At 48.6% G+C, this 17,198-nt stretch overlaps 1 protein-coding gene across 7 annotated transcripts in view; it reads left to right on the top strand.

Moving 5' to 3' along the window:
* The window catches only part of NRP2 (neuropilin 2), a 114,768-nt gene that overhangs the window by 62,530 nt on the left and 35,040 nt on the right, over positions 1 to 17,198 (top strand). For 4 of the 7 annotated variants that reach the window (XM_067740864.1, XM_067740865.1, XM_067740866.1 and 1 more), the window contains exons 10-12: positions 302 to 446; positions 4,172 to 4,288; positions 7,198 to 7,338. In XM_067740864.1, coding sequence (XP_067596965.1) covers positions 302 to 446; positions 4,172 to 4,288; positions 7,198 to 7,338 — 403 coding nt within the window. Of the gene's footprint in view, positions 1 to 301; positions 447 to 4,171; positions 4,289 to 7,197; positions 7,339 to 7,417; positions 8,365 to 8,771; positions 8,950 to 17,198 lie in introns of those variants that run through there. The other 3 variants (XM_067740869.1, XM_067740870.1, XM_067740871.1) reach the window with 3 other exon arrangements.

Below are 17,198 nucleotides of genomic sequence, written 5' to 3'. Positions count from 1 at the left end.
TAAGACTCACGCAGAGCCGAATTCTGAGTCCTCAGTTTCACTCCAAGGATAGAGAACAGAACCCAGCAATTGCCACTTTCATCTGCTCCCCATCTGCCGTGTTTCTCCCAAATGAATAAAAACCTTGGTCTGAGAATGGGGCTCCCACGGACCAAAACGGGCAGTGACCATGAATTAACTCTGAAGCTGCCTTCCGGTTGGATGTGAGGGGTGAGGTGGGAAGCGGGGGAGGAAGGAGCAGAAGGGAGGAGTGAGGAGGGCTCCCACCGAAGAAGGGCTGAGCAGCCTGTCTCCCCTGCAGCTGTTTGAAGGGAACATGCACTACGACACGCCTGACATCCGGAGGTTTGACCCTGTCCTGGCGCAGTACGTGCGGGCGTGCCCTGAGAGGTGGTCCCCTGCGGGCATTGGAATGCGACTGGAGGTGCTGGGCTGTGACCGGACAGGTAAGGCCCTCTTTCCACTGTGGGTCTCATGACCCCGGCTTCCCTGGATGGCCTGGGAGGAGGTCAGACCACGACGGGGATGGGGCAGAGGGGCAGCCATCCCTGGGGTGAAGCCCCATCAGTTCAGAACGCTGCTGCCTCCTGCCTGCCCTGGGCTGCACTTTGTTCTGCCTCAAACCACCGGCACTACGGCCTCTGGACTCAGGACAGCTCCTCGAGGGATGTGCTTTGTCATTTTTAAAGGATCATTTCAGTCCTCCAACCCCAGTCTCTCAAAAACAAATCATAACCACACACTGCCCACCCAAATTCAATTAGACCCTGACTCTTCAGGCCAGAGGGCTGTGGCTGTTGATTTAGGGAAGAAAAAAAAATGCTCATGATAATAAAGTAATCGGTTTATGTCTGAATCTGGCCTCCAGATGTCTGTGGCTAAGAGACTTCATTTTCATTTCGAAGCCACATCTGTAAAAGGCATTTATTTGCTCAGGAGGGACCCTGTTGCAGGGGAGCTGCCGAGAGCCCGACTTCTTCCCCGTGTGCCGCAGGAGGCTCGCTGGGCTCCACCCTGCGTCGCAGGCCCTGGGAGCACCTCCGAGTCTCCTGAACGAAGATGAGGCCCGCTGATCCTGGCCACCCTCCAGGTTTCCCGGGAAGCACCCCATCCACCCTTCCGAGTCGGGTCCGCCTCCCCTCCAGGCCCCGCCCTCCTCCCCGGGGCAGGGCTGGGACAGATCCCAGCTCAAGCGGGAGCCGGAGCCGGAGCCGGAGCTCGCTCGCTGCCTGCCAAACGGAGCTGGGGGTGGGGTGGGGTGAGGCAGCAGGCAGGACCCCGGCCCCAGGTATCTCCATTTTCCTGTCTGTGCCGTACCTGTCAGCAGCTCACCCAGCAGGGGATCGTGGAGGATTAGTAAGAGCATGTCGGAGAAGTGCTTTCGGCTCCCGGGGAGAAAAGTGCTGCCTGTGTGCCGTTATGATGGCGCCGAGGAAGTGTCCCGTTGAGGCACGAAGGCTGGGAATCGGGCCCAAATTAGCCTTTCTCACCTTTCAATGGAAGGCAGCCCCAGTGAACATATTTTAGTGGGAAGACACTTTACTCCCCATCACGGAGTGAGGCAAGGTTCCCTGCAGCCTGCTGAGTGTTCCTCACCTGTCCTCTTGCAGGCGCTGAAAACTGCCCTCCAACAGTGACACAAGCTGGCTTCTTCTGGCCAGAATCAGAGGCTTAGAGTTGCAGGGGACCCGAGGGCTTCTAGGCCAGTGGCTTTCAAACGTTTCTGACCACCATCCACAATTTAAAATAAACTTATATCACGAGCCACTCGACTTACAAGCATGCGTGCACACACACACGTGTGTGCTTATGGGATATAGTATATCATGAAGCACCTGGACTCGGGGGACAGATTGCCAAGTTCAAGTCCTGTCTCTGCCGATCTCGGTTATCCTAGCTGAAGAAGGGGGGGTGACCATAGTATATCTACACCCCCCAGGGTTATCATGAGGATTCAATCAAATAATGGATATAAAATACTTAGCCTGCTGCTTGGCACCTAATAAACTTGTTACAGTAAGTAAGTGTGACTGAAACAAAAGGTTCCCAAAGCGGTGCTCATCCTTGCCGCGTGAGTATACTCTGAAATATTATAGCCCCTATTTTAAAACGCTAGTCCTGACTCATGAAATTGATCTACAACCTGTTGACAAGGGTGACATACAGTTTGAAAAAAAAATCACCGATCTAGGCCAATGCCTCCTTCACAGAGAGGGAAACTGAGTCCCAGAGAGAGCAGCCACTTGCCAGAGGCCGATAGCTACTGACTCATACTTCCCCCCTGTCCATGGTCCTCTGTGCCACGCCTCTTCCCAGGCTGGCCCTGCTTTATGACCGGCTGGACAATTGCTATTGGCCTTTTCCTCCTATTGCCCCCTGCCAAGCTGGCCCAAATTACACGGGTGATGGTCAGCAACAGGTTTCTCATTTCAAAGTCCTCCTGGCTGTTCCTTGGAAGATCAGAGTAGGGGCTCGATACCCTCCGCCCAGCCTCCTTCCCTTTGAAGTCTCTGACATCTGTTTTCAATTGCCGGGGAGCGTAGTTTGATGGGCAGTTAGCTCTAAGTGTCCAGTACAAACACAGTGGACACAGAGGCCGGCTACCGTTTCCTCACTTTCATTCACACGGCCTGCCCTCTCATTGCCTCACCCGCCCCCTGTGCCCCTGGATTTAACGTTATCTCTCTGCCACCCAGCTCACCCACTCCGCTACCTAACATTTCCAGGAACCTCTCTCCAGGCCACGTGGCTTTCTGCTTGTCAAATTTCCATTCATTTCTGTGACTCATCCTTGTTCCCTTCATTCCTACCCCAAAAGGATAACAGGGAAAATAATGGGCTGGGTTGAGTTACTGCAGCTAAATAATTTGACAGGGCTGCTTCACCTGTTCATTTGTTTGTATTTCAAATGATGACTTCTTGCCTTGCTGACCACGGTTTGCTTTACAACGGAGTTTGAGATTCTGTGGCACAGTAACAAATATGAACTTACAAGTTAGGACGCTTTGAGGTTATTTGCCCAGCCACGTTTGGTCACCTGCTACTTGTATTTTGAATAAGTTGCCAACATTGACAGGGCTGGAGATTTTCCCTGGAGATTTTGTTTGTTTGTTTGTTTCATGCGAGGGGAAAAAAAAGATCTTTTTGCAAGATCTGGCCACACTGGGCCACCTCGCCTCGGTTCCTCAACCTGCTGGAACCAGTCACGTGGTGGCCTCCTTTAAACCAGGTGTGCAGGACCCTTCTGCCATCTCCTGTCCCAGCCTTTACTCTCCCAGCCCCCAGCAGGCCATCCTCCCTTACAGTAGCAGTTAGCCTCCTAGAAGCATTTGAATTTGCCACACCCTGACCTAAAGGCACAGCCCCAAATTATTTCCACTGAATGGAGTCTGAGTCACTTTGAGCCCATATTCTTTTCCATCCGGTTTTGGGCAAACGCGAACAACGATGTCTGGGGTCGCACCTCCCAGGCTGTCTGGCTTGGCTGTGACTTCAGCCGTTGTGCTTCTGGTTATCTTGTAATAGGTGGGCCCCCAGGTCGGGTTAGCTTTGGTTCCGTCTGACTCAGAGAAGGCAGAGAAGAGAAGGCCCGTGCCACGCGCAAACAGGGCCCGTTCCACACGCAAACAGGGCTGAGCCCGAGACGCGACAGCAGTCACCCAAGGGGCTATGCTCAGACAGGTGTTTTCCACAGGACGGAAGCTCACTGCATTAACCCCGATTGTTTTCAGACCATTTTTGATGGGTGTCCTTCATTGCTTATGTGTGTATGTCACCCACATCTGTGTCTGAAACAGGACAGCCAGAGCATGTTGAGCCCTGCCTGTGGTCAGTGTCGCCCACGTTCATTACTGCCTGGTGCGCATGGCCTTTTGAGCCGGCCTCAGGGCCTCTGCTGTGGAGTAGAGTGTGGGTTTGTGTTCTTGCCTCCATTACGGCTATTTCTACAGCTTGGGACCGCTCTCCTTAACACAGGCCATGGTCCTGACGTCATCACAGCACACAGAAGTGACGTCATGGGTGTGTGTGTGTCCATCTTGGATTTCCTTTTTTCTTCCTTCTTGAAAGGCCCACCCTTGGAGAGGAGACTTAGTATTTGGCATCCTCCTGCTGGGTTTTGACACAGGCTGCTGCATGTGGTCTTCACTCCCCTTCCTTTGCCTTTCTGCAGACTCAAAGCCAACGGTTGAGACACTGGGACCCACCGTGAAGAGCGAAGAGACCACCACCCCATACCCCATTGACGAGGAGGCCACGGAGTGCGGGGAGAACTGCAGCTTTGAGGATGGTGAGGATGGGGCCAGAGCCGTATTTCATCCAGGATGGTATGGGTGCCGACCAGTCGCAGTGGAGGCTGGCCCATGGCTGGGTCCGGGACCTGGAGGCCCCCTAGGTCAGAGGTCAGGGAAGTGTGGCACTTAGGGGCTTGGGGCAGTGGCTATTTCCAACCAATCTAGAAGCATTCAGATATTGGCACAACCAGTACAGCCCTACATCAGCTGAGACAAGGGGCCATCCAAAGAGGAGGCCTCCCTTGAGTAGTCTCCTTTCCTAGCCCTCACTTCGTATCTTTAGAATGCACAACTGTGATCGCCCCTCCCGCTAAGCTTGTCTCCGGGGCACAGTCAAGGGAAGATCTGGCTGTCATCTGGGTGACTTGGTCAGTGGAGCGCGATAGGTTAACTCAGCAGTTAACCATGATTTAATTGCGTTGCCCTGTGTCTTTTACCACCACCGGCTGAGAAAGCCTGACAATTAGGATTATAAAATAGGGCACCGCCTCCTCCACGAGGCGAGCGCAGGTCAGTGACAAAGACAGAAGTATGAAAAGGCACCTCACCCCTTCCTCAAAACTCAGGGCCACCTATTTGCGATTAGTCTCTTCACATGGGAAATCGACTGCATTTTCATTTTATCTTCTAAGCATATCCAAGTTAGAGAAAAATAATAATTGGAAGAGCCCAAAAGGACATCACATTTTCAATCTTCCTGCTAAGGTCGCAGAATATGAGGACATTCCTTAACAAACTACAAAGTTTGGAACACCTGGCATTTGGGGCTAGAATTTAATGCTTGACAGCCTCAATTTACAGTAAATTACCGATCGTTATTAAACGTTCATTAAACCAAATGAGGGAAGATTGGTGAAGAGGCTTGGGAAGTGATGGAGACATAAAGACGTAGCGCCGAGTCGGTAGGTAGATGGTGAAATCTGTGGGTCCGCACCCTTAGCCACTTGACAGTATGAGAAACTGCAAGGATGCAGTGGACGTCTCCCCAACATGGCTACAAAGAAGAATGGGAGGGGAGCCAAAAGTAAGTGCTGAAGTTGTGTGACTGCAAAATGGTAATTTAATGCATATGCTCTCAGGAATGTGCTTTTGTACATTGCGTGGGCCGGGGGACACTCTTGGTCAGGGATAGTTGAATACAGAATTCTGACATTTTAATGAACTTGTTTTTGTTTTATGAAGAGGAGAAAGAGACTTGGAGAATCTTCCAAGACATGTTGGAAAGAGTTGGAGAGCCAAAAGTGGGGCGCTCTCATTTACTGTGTGCTGTTGGATCAGCAGGGTTTGCTCGGTGCAGGGCAAAAGGAGGGGGTTTTGTCTAAATGGCAATCCAAAGGAAAATGTAAGGACTTTCAGAAGTTTAATATAATTTTCCCTTCTATAGTGGTTTGTTTCATTTGGGGTTTCTTTGGTGGTTCCTCCCCTCTCGCTTTTTTTTTTTTTTTTTTTTTTTTGCCAAAGATCTCTTTGTGGAATTGGGTTCCTGAGATACAGTATGCGTATAAACATTAGAGAGGAATTATGGTATATTGAATTACTCCATATTTTTGAACGGAAAAATAGAAACTTAGAAGTTGTCGGGAAAAGGGGATGGGGAGGGCTAAGGGCTGACTTTTCCAAGCCACAGGTTGATGCTTCTGTAATAGATTCCATGTGTTTCTTCTCAGCTCAAGCTGACTTTGGCCAAGGGTGGGCAAGTATTAAATATTCTTTCTTGGGAAGGGGAGACACGAGCAGGACCCGGTGGCAACCTGCTGCCACGGCCAGCAGTGCCCTTCCCCTCAGAGGTGATCCGTCCTCGCCCCCTGGGGCGGGAGCAGTGTGTTTCCACCAGTCGACTGTTCCCTTTAGACTTCCTAACCTGCCTTCCCCACGGAAATTCCTCTCTGGGAACGCTGAGAAGGGAAGTGAAAAGGCCAAAGACCCCACTTCCTCCCTCCTACCAGCGTTAGCCAACACTTTTCCGCTGTCTCCGCAGCTACTGAGGACAAGAGCCCAAATCTGGGTTCCCGTTTCCTCTCTTTCCCCACCTCCACCCCACCCCGAGTTAATCACGTGTTCGGCACCAGCTCAGACTGGATTTGTAGAGCTGAGTGGAACCTCCAAAGAAACCCTTTGGGTTCGGTCTGTTCGCTTAGAGGTGAACAGCCGAGCAGACGGGGGCGAGCCATCGTGTGGTCTCTTAGATTTCCATTCTCTGCCGTCCCTGGAATCCTGGCGTTCAGGCACTCGGAGCCATGTAAAATTATTTTTCCTCCTGGTCGGCGCTGAGCTGGGCGGCAGGCTGGTCTGGTGCCCTCAATTTGCCCTAACATGCCAAATCGCCCGCCTGGCAGTGCCTCCCCCGGCGATGCTGAACTGACCCAGTCTTCTGAAACAAGAGGCCTGGCACAGGGAGGTGAAGGGCAAACAAGCCTCCCTTGTTTCCAAGATCACTTTCTCCTCCCTGGCCAGCACCTCCCGCATGTTGAATTTCAGCCTCTCCGGATGCCAACGGGCTGTCCATCACTGCTGACAGCCAGGTTGGCAGGATCCTGCCTTCCACTGAGGCAATGTGGAGACATTCTTCTCTGGCATTTTAGGGAACAGCAGTTTCCACATTTGTCTGCTCTCCAGAGTGGACAGAAGAGGCCGATTAGAGCCTGAAGCCGTTTGGTGGCCTCATTTATAATCGCTTACTATGGGAACCGCTGGCAGCCTTGGCTTTCATGCCTGGGAAGGATGAGACCAAAGACTGACCCTAAAGCCAGCCATCGCCAAGATGAGTTAAATGAATAAGCAAAGGGAGCCTCTTCTTTCTCTGCCCTCCCCTTAGGCCCTGCCAGCCGTTTAAATAGCACCACTGTGGCTGTTCTCCGAACCCATTTCATTTGCCTTGTTTCGGGGTTCTTGTTTTCCCTTTTAGACAAAGATTTGCAGCTCCCTTCAGGCTTCAACTGCAACTTTGATTTCCCCGAGGAGCCCTGTGGTTGGATGTACGACCGTGCCAAGTGGCTCCAAAGCACCTGGACCGGCAGCTCCGGGCCCAGCGACCGGACGTTTCCAGGTAAGCCAGCCTCGAGTTAAGCGATGAGAGAGTTAAGGCCAGCCTGCGCCATGTTTTTCAGCTCCACATTCCCTGACAGGCTTCATAACTTCACAGAACAATCCTCTGCTCTTTGCCTGCAAACCACCGGCCTTTACTGACAGTGTCACCCGACAGAATAGCTGGCTGGCGGTTCCTGGCCCTCTCTTGTGATCACAGAGCAGCCTGGAAGCTGGGAGGGAGCGAGAGAGGCCAAGATCAAAGAAGAGGAAAGAAAGAGCAATTAGGAGGTCCTAGGAGAGGGGATGAGTCAATGTCCCTTTGTTGCCGTAGCCAGCTCTCGATGCCACCATCACAGAGCCCCTTGTGACTCCAAGCTGGACATTGTTCCTAAAATGGCTCATTGGGAAACTCCTGGCCCCAAGTCTGACTGATACTTTCTGGAGGGTATCATCACTTCTGTTGAAAACCAAGTCGAGGGCCTGAAATGCTGCCACACCCATGGGTGTCTAGCAGAGCTGCCTGGCACTTGGCCTCCTGAAGAGTGTTGCTGCCAGTCGTTGGAATATTGTGAAGCCGCCCTCTTGGTGTCAGAGAGCCCGATTTCAGAGGCTCTCCTGGCACTGTTGGTAGAGAGGGGCTGCCTTTAGCCCTTCTAAGCAGGAGTTGTCCACTCTTTCCATTGTGGCATGCTTTTACAGTGATGTTCTGGTAAATGTTTCACGACCGGCTCTCCAGGTTTAAAAAAAAAAATCTGCTTTGTAATTAATGTTCGCCACTGTCCGTGGTGTAAATCCTCCCACTGTGGTTGAATGCAAGCTACCAACGTGACATCATCGGAGGTGGAGTTGAGAAGTACAGCAGCACAGCCTTAGATAGTTCTTTTCCCTCACACAGATAACAGAGATACAAATAACTTCTGAATCATGCATACCAGTAAAATGTATTAAAATAATTAGGAAGTATTGCATTTTGAGAATTTATTTCCTTTCTTTTTTAATATACTTTATTTCATTGCAACTTTATAGAATTCAATTGTTAACAATGCTTGAATTTCACAGTAGGCTTGCAAACTTCCAGAAAACTCCACAATCGGCTCTCACAAGCCAGTACGTAGCATACGTTGCTCTAGCATGTCACGTGTTAGCTTTCAGTGTTCCTGGATCTTGGGCCCCCTGTAAGCGTTTGAGAGGGAAGGGCTTAATTCTGGAAATTAGTAGATCATATGTTGCCTGCCTAGAGAATGAAAGGGGGGAGGGACCTCCCCTTCTTCAGAGTCCCCCAGAGCCGCTCTGCTGCCCCTCACCCCAAGGACTGGCCGTGTCCCCTGTCTCCAGGGGCGGCAGTGGGATGGACGCTCTCCGCGGGCTGCCTCCTGCGCTTGCTTTCCCGGAGGGTCACAGCATCTGCTCCGGAGAAAAACATTTTCATATTTCAAGTGTTTATCTCTTCAGGATTTGAGTGCTCAGAGAGATTAATATCTGAAGATCACCACGGCCTCAGGCAACAGGAGAGAACACTTACCCTCATCCCAGCGTTAATCACCCTCCCCCCTCGCTCACTGCAATAATGTTTAATTAATATAATGAGCCTCCTGCACGTTGGAAAAAAAATACTTATTTTTATAACCCAGCCTGGATTTTTCATTTCATTTCCTCTCCTTTGAGACTTGGCCCAATTAATTGGTTGTTTTCCCAACCTCCACTTTTTATCCAAACGTAAAGAAAATTTGCCGTGGGGGTGGGGTGGTGTACGTGTGATGTTTATGTGTGTGCATTTGTGTGCTGTGTGTGTGCGTGTGATGTTTATACGTGTGCATTTGTGCGCTGTGTGTGTACGTGTGATGTTTATGCGTGTGCATTTGTGCGCTGTGTGTGTACGTGTGATGTTTATGTGTGTGCATGTGTGATGTTTATGTGTGTGCATTTATGCACTGTGTGTACATGTGATGTTTATACGTGTGCGTTTGTGCGCTGTGTGTATATGTGTGATGTTTATGCGTGTGCATTTGTGCGCTGTGTGTATGTCTTTCTTTCTCAAGGTGTTTGTGGGTTTTGTGTGTACGTGCATATGTTGTTTTTATGTGTAGATCTTGTGTGTTTGTATGTATATGCATGCGTTTAGTTTGTGTGCATGTATGAATCTGTGTGTGTGTCTGTGTGTTTATGTTTGAGTGTGTCTGTGGTTTATATGCATGTGTATGTGTGTGTCTGTACATTTATGTTTGAGTGTGTTTGTGGTTTATATGCGTGTGTGTGTGTGTGAGGTGTTTGTATAAGGGGGCAGCTTGGCAAAGGCACGTTGAATAAAGGGATGCAGGTGATACAGCAAGGGGAGATTTACTGGCTCTTACTCAGCATCCATCCTCAGGTTCTTTCTAATTATTCCACTTCCTCCCTTGCACTCTTCTGAGCAGATTTTCTCTAAGAATGCCTGAGGTCAGCCCTGTCCAGACTCCAAGGCCACCAGTTAGCAAGTGACACTTCGGGGAGAGCTTAAGCTACTCTCCATTTGATGCGGTTCCCCTCTGCCCCCTCTTCGCCCAGCCCTCACCCTCACCTGATGCCCCGTGGGTTGACCCCGGCTACTGGCTGGGAATCCTCGTCCTGCCCGCGTTCCACTTGATTCATTACACCCTGCGGTTTGGGAAGGCTCTTCAGAGCAATCTTGTAGAGCGGGCAGAAGTCCAACCTTTAGCTGGCTGGCTGGGGACAGAAAGAAAATTAGGGCCATAAGGAACTGCTAGATCTAATGTTGTTTCTCCCTTAAGAAATCGAAAAAGAAAATAATTACTTTCCTGTTCCAAAGGAATCCCTGAAGTTAGGAAAAGTGGCCCTTGGATGTTGCCTCCAGAAAACAGAATCATAATGTTGTCTTCAGAGTCCTTCTGTCCATCCTCTGATGATTTAAAAATCATTTGCTGTATTTCCCATTGTCCTTCCCCTTACAAAACATGATACTGGACTCTAAGCAGGAGAAGATAGAGAGCCCTTTCTGTTCAGGGTGGCCCTTTCTTCTTCTTCAAAAAAATTGGAGCCCCGAGGAGAGCAGTTGGGAGAAAGGAAACAGCTGTGCTTGGTTAGGGGCAGGGCAAATGCTAACGGGTTCAGAGTCCCGGGACCTTCCAAGTCAAGCCTGAAAGTGCTGTGTCACCCGCACTTCGCCCCTCCACAAAGAGGAGACCACTCCACTCTTTAAGAAAAGTGTGCCATGTGTTTTATCTCCTTGTTAGATAGGTAAACAAAAGTAATTACACAAGAAAGGAGGTGTCCTCACCCAGTGCAGAGGGAGAAGGGAGGAAAACAGGCAACAGCCATGTTGAAATATCCTACACAGCCTACTTGATTAGAAGTGCCTGTGGAAACTACTTACATTCCTTAGATGTTTTCTGATTTAGTTCTTTTCTCATGTTTTGTTTTGTTTTGTTTCTTTTCCTTTTAAGTAAGCAATTAGTTCTGTTCTTTTGGCTAGTGGTAATAGTTGCTTAAGGCTGACAAGACACCCACTGGTTTTATTCCACTGTTTTTGTTTTTCAAGATAGTCTTTCAAGATATTCAGAATTTCTTTTTTTAGCTCTTTGCTTGTGGCTTAGAAGCCTGGAGTGTGTTCATACCAGCCCCTGGGGACCCTGTTCCGAATTCAGTGACCCCTGGTGGTTGCAGAGGAGCTAGTACCTTGTTCTCTGAGAAAGCACTTTGCCTTTGCTCTGTAACTACAATGACACAGAAAATGTCTCCCCTAGTGGAAGCAGCTGTATCTCCCACAGATATTCTTAAGTGCGTTGATCAGAAACAGAATTTTGAGGAAGATCGGATTCAGCTCTTTAAGGAACAAGGCAAAAATGCCTTGAGATGCTATGGTGAGCCCGTGTGTCTAGACCTGCCCTGTGTAATACGGTAGCTGCTAGCCACACGTGACTACTTTAATTTTAATTAAAATTAAATACAGATAAAACTTCAGTTCCTCCATCACATCAGCCACATTTCGAGAGCTCAGTACCCACTCTGTGTGGGACGGTGCAGATAGAGAACACGTCCATCATCACAGGATGCTGTCTTGGTCAGCACAGCTGGAGCACCTTTTGGCGTGAAGAGTAACTTCCAGGGTGCTTGCTGACTCTGTTGCTCCTTGGTTTGGTGTAAACCAAGAGAAAATAATTAGGGAGATGTGCCTTCTCCATGATCCCTTGGTGGGAGTGTTCAGTGCCTGGCATTTTTTGTCACTGTCATTGTACGTCAGTGAGTAACATCATAAAGTAACATCCTATTAGACAGTATAGGAACTATTTCATTCAATCAAAAAGAGTAAATACGGGGCTTCCCTGGTGGCGCAGTGGTTGAGAGTCCGCCTGCCGAGGCAGGGGACATGGGTTCGTGCCCCGGTCCGGGAAGATCCCACATGCCGGAGCGGCTGGGCCCGTGAGCCATGGCCGCTGAGCCTGCACGTCCGGAGCCTGTGCTCCGCAACGGGAGAGGCCACAACAGTGAGAGGCCTGCATACCTCAAAAAAAAAAAAAAAAGAGTAAATACTAAGTAATAGCAATAATAGTAATAATTGTTTTATTTTTATTGTTGTTGTTGTTGTTGTTGTTGTTGTTGTTATCTTCAGGAATGAGACAAGACTAGGGATAAAGGGTACTGTTCCAGGTCAGCTTCAGAATCCTCAAGTGTGTGGTCACCCTAAATGTGCGTTCTTTTATATGTTTGTTGACCTAACGAAGTATGGCTACAATATTACTTCATTTCAGTAACTTCAAATCATGGAAGTGACATAAAGAAAACAGGCAAAGGCTATTTGGAATAGTATGCCTTTATAAAAGGACAGCGCCTTGGCTACCTGCATTTATATGCTTATTGGGTTGAGAGACCAGAACCTTTACTCTGGGTTCAAAAACAAGTGAGAGTAAGTCAAGAATACAAGGTTCTGGAATATTCAAATTTTACAAATGGCGGCTCTTCCATCAGACGTAAGTGGTAGTCCTGTTGACTTTTCGTAGGGCTGTTTTGATGCGGATTGGGCCACTGAATAAACCCCATGAGAGTGGAGGACCAGAACTGTGGTTCACTATGGGACATACACACAAAAGGATTAAGTGTGAGTGGGTATGGTCAGTAGACAGTCACAAAGAAATCAGTGAAAGTGACTCATGAGTCAACTTGCTTACAGTGGGCTTGATTTTGGGCGGTGAGTTAGCAGGGACTCTGTGAATTAAAAAGCAACTCTCTTAACTCAAAAGACCTTCCTCATAGGTGGGACCGATGGCAGCAAACAATCCAGACACGGGATTGGCATCAGCTTGAACTGCCTTCAGAAAGAGGGTGCTGTGGCGTGTCTGGGGCACAGCCACTACAGATAGGGAGACGGGAACTTCTCGGGCTTAGAGCAGGCTAGATAATTAAAGACCAGGAACAGCTGGGCTAAAAGAAAGCCATATTTAAGGAATAACTTCAACTGGAAAAGGAAAGCATAGAGGCCCTTCTTTAAGGAGCATAGGAAGGAAGACATCTCTGACTTTGTAGAAAAGACAGCAGTAGAGAGGAGAAGCTCTTCCTTTTATTCTGAAAGTCATGATTGGTTGAGTGTGTAAGATTGATAATGAAGGGGCAGAGTGATAAGAAGACTGAGTTGATTGCAAACCTTCATGAAAGCCGACATACCAAAAAAGCAGCTCAAGATAGACTCCTGCAAAGCCCAGGCCTGAAACCTCAAATGTCCACAAGATGGTCAGTCGCAAACCTTGAGCACATCCTGCCGAGTTCATCCAAAGCCAGTGTTTCCCTTAGCCGGTTGTTAATTTGAGGACCTTAGCAGAGATGGTCTGACCTTGGGAGGCCAGCTGAGGGGCTGACTCATGTCTTAAGCATGACCTATACAAAGAGACTCCATCTCCTGCAGCACTAAATATTCTTTCAGATGGTTGTTCTAGTAGGAGGGCAAGATGCTAGCCAGGAGATGCGTGTGTTGGACAGATGGTGTGTTTGGCTTTGCGATAGCCTGGAGGATCAGACTGGTGATTTATCTCAGGCTTTGGTAAGGTGTCGGCACCACTGATTCCATGGCTGTGGGGCCAGAAGTGGTCACGTGATCCGCTGAAGCCAGATGTGGTCATAAATCGCCAGGTGAAATGTCAGGAGACCCTTTCTAGAGACAGCAGCAGGTTAAGACGCTGAATGACCTTGTCCTCTGCACTTCCTCTCTGCCCTTTTGAACTGTTGTTCATTCCCATGTGATTGTTTTCCCTGCGTCATGGGCAACAACAGATGTTTTGAGTCAAGAACCTAGCGAAACGCCTCCCAAACAGGTCAGGTCTGGGAGGGAGACGGATTGTATCTCTGGAACATTTTTTCTTCATTCTCTTTCTACTGCTAAATGTATCTCCTCTGCATTGTTTCCCGTTGGAAGCTATCCATTGCCGACATCACTGCCATCAGCTACAGAAACAAGAAGACAGCCTCCAGCAGGTAGAGCTGACGCTTAGCTGGCCATGTTTGGGGACCTCTTAACAATCCAAAGGGCTTTTCCCCTAAAGTCTAAGTAAATCAATAAAGTAGCCCACCCATGCCAGGCCAACCCTTTGCTCTATCAAGTCACCAACAGCCACTGTCTGTTAAAACTTCCTCTGTGTTTGGCAGTGGTAAGCCATACGTTAGAATGTTCTAGAAGAACAAACTCCACTGATAGCACACGTGCTTCGCTCACAGCACGTATATGGGTGCCATAACTTCAAAGAACTGAAGCACTTAGCTTGGCGAAGGGTCAACGTGGAGACCTGCCACAACCAAAGCCCTGGATAGCGGCCATTTAAAGAGGCAAGGGTTGTGTTTCCTGAGGAAGTGAAGACCAGGGTCTTAATTCTTCGCGAGTGAAAATGTTTCTAAGTCAGAGGACAGAAATTGGCTGCGCTCCGTCGGGAATAGAAGGAGGACATGTGTCTAAATGACAGTAGGAAAACTTAAAAATGAAGTTAAGAAGTTTCTGACAGTTAGGGCTGTGACCCAGAAGACACATTGCCAGCATGGCCTATGGAAACTCCTCCTCTGGAGAATTTAAAGCGAAGGGTGGACAGCTGTTCTGCGGATGTTTTCAGCATGGTTCCTCTGGGCAGCAGGGCTGGCCCCATCTAAATGGTCTTTTGAGGTCCCGCTCTCATTCCAGAATCATGTATTATTTTATTTCATCTACTGTAGATTGACCCAAAAGCATGTGGTAAACAGTGTCTGATGTACAACTTGAGGCTGGCTGGTTTCTGGAGTTAGGATGGATCTGGGAACCATCTTATTCCAGAGAATATCTTTACTGTCCTTGAGCCAAATCTTACTTCCTTTGAGTCTTGGATCGGTCCTCCCAGGTTATTGGTGCTCTTTGGACCCTTTTTCTTTCTAAAAGAAACAAAAAGGCCAGCACAGGAGGCAGTGGGTGTAGTGATGGCAGTGGAAATGAAGGACAGAGCATTTATGGAACGTTGTTCGTAGGCAGAGCACCTTACAAGGCTCTTTCCACTTCCTCCTCCTCACGACCCTATGCAGTATTGCTGTTATTATATCCATGTCACAGATGGGAAGGCTGAGGCTTTGAAAGACTAGCGAACATTAGGATTCCAGCCCAGATGAGAGGCGAGTTTCTGGCGATTTTTCTCAGTCCAGTCAGGGCTCAGATCTTACTTCCATCACTCTCTAGCAGTGGTCTGGGACACATGACTTCAATTCTCTGAGCCTCTGTTTCCTTTTTGGTAAAAATGGAGAACGTAATACTTAATTCACAGGGAAGATTACGGAAGGCAGCAAAGCCACCAGTGTGATATCTGGCACACAGAGGTGCTCAGGTCACAACAATTCTCTTGCCCCTACTCTTCCTCTCCCCGTCTCTGGGCTTTTCCTGGCCGAAGCCATTCCTTCATGATGTCCTGCTTCTAATCAGTCCCCTGTCAGTGACAGACAGGGACGTTTTGCAGCTCAGCGTCCCTCTGACTGATGTCTGCTGCTAATTCCTTAAATTTACATATCATCTTTCTTCCCTCGAGCTCATAGCACTTAACAGACAAGTGGGGAACAAATGATTTCACTAAGTGAAATTCAGAGGCCTGCTTGTCTTGAGATTCTGCAAACTAGTGGATTAGCTCAGATGTCAGCACTGAATTATGATCCTTCAGCTGCTCGTGCTTAGCATGCCACCAGCATTAACTCCCTGGTCTTCCAGTGGTCCTTTAAATCATGCACAGTGATTATCATCTTATTGTGAGAGAGAGAGGGAAGAGAGGAGAGGAAAGGGAGGGAGAGAGGAGGGGGCCAGCTCAGGTCCCCGGGAGAGGCAGTCTGCGAAACCTTTGGCCTCATCGTGCCTGAAGTTTTAGCAACAGGATGGGTAAATAAAACAGACCGGATAAAACCCAGCCAGCCCAGCTCTTTACACCTCCACACACATTTTACTTACTAAATTCTAACCATTATGCTATGATTCCCCTGCTGCTTAGGAATGTAAATTCACACAAGTGACAGTATTTCTGCCAAAGCAATTTTCAGGCAGCCAGTGGGTCTTATTTGTGAAACTGTGAAGGAAGAAGGCTGAATGATAAGTCTCTGAAATCTGGTTTCCTTTATATACGGGTGGAAACAGTAAAGGCTTGGAAATGCCTGGAGCCTGGGAGCGTTTGGGGGGTTCGCGCTGGTGGCTCAGTGGACTGGGTGCTTCCACAGGTCACCCTGTTTTGGGATCTACCTATTGACTGTAGGTATATTCACTTTGCAAAAGCTATTGTACCTTTTTCTTTATACGTACTCATACTGCAGTATAAATGTTCCGTAATAAGAAGCAGAGCATCTCAAAAAAAAATCCCCTCACCTTTGAAAAAGGCTGTTGGCTCAGTAGACTGGGAGGGAACTGTGAGAGAAGATTATATGAACCTGAGGGCTTACCAGAGGCCAGGTGGTTCCCCCTCTGTTCTTGTTTCCAATGGGCAGCCTCACTGCATTCTTTATCCATGTGTTTGTCATTCATTCATTCATGGGGACAAAATTTTCCTGAGTGGTGGCACATATTTGTCACTGTCTGGGGACAGGGAGAAGAAGCATTATTAACCTTTCTATGTGTAAGGCCAGGACCTTACATCTAACCAGGGCAATAGGAAAGACACACACACCAAACAGTTAAATTACAGTACAAGGCAGTGGGTGTTTACCCGCTGAAACACATGAAAAATGGTCTCCAGTCTTTTTTAAAGCAAGGTAAAATCAGTGGTGTGGTCAGTAGATGCTCGAGTTGTTGAGAGAAGAGAGGAATTAATGTTGAAATGTGCCAGAATGGTTAGGAGAAGAACTGGCAAAAGGGGTGGGATGGGGGTCGGGGAGCAGAGAATTACAGGTAAATGGAGAAAAGGCAACAGCGCTCAGCAGAGAAGCCAGTTTGCCTTGAATAGCATGTGATTGATTACACGGACTTGGGACAAGGTACTGGGGTCACAGCTGAAGTGAAGGGCCTACTGCGTGAATGTGGGGAAACCTGGAGTCAAGTCCAGCTGTGCTACTCACTAGCTTCTCTCCCTTGGAAAGTCACTTGAGCCTCTCTGAGCCTCAGTTTCTACATCTTGTGCAAAATAAGATTAGTAAGACCTAGCTCGCAAGCATATAGCAGTGATTAAATTATGAATGCATATCAGCGTGCTTTGTAACCTGTAAAGCATTATGCAAATAGGACTTAGAATTATTACCCTCAATAGTGGCAGTAGTGAGATCTGATAGGAGAAGCGTAGGTTCAGGAGTTGTTTGCGTGTCTGCTTGTGGCACCAGTGTCTCCTCCCTCAGCAGATCGCCATCATTAAAATGCTCTGCTCCAGACAGCTGCCTACTCATCTGTGCTGACTTTGGCCTTGAAGAGGTCCCGTGTTG

Source organism: Pseudorca crassidens, chromosome 6 (assembly GCF_039906515.1).
Source record: "Pseudorca crassidens isolate mPseCra1 chromosome 6, mPseCra1.hap1, whole genome shotgun sequence".
Taxonomy (NCBI): Eukaryota; Metazoa; Chordata; class Mammalia; order Artiodactyla; family Delphinidae; genus Pseudorca; species Pseudorca crassidens.
This window is presented reverse-complemented; position numbering and strand designations above follow the sequence as displayed.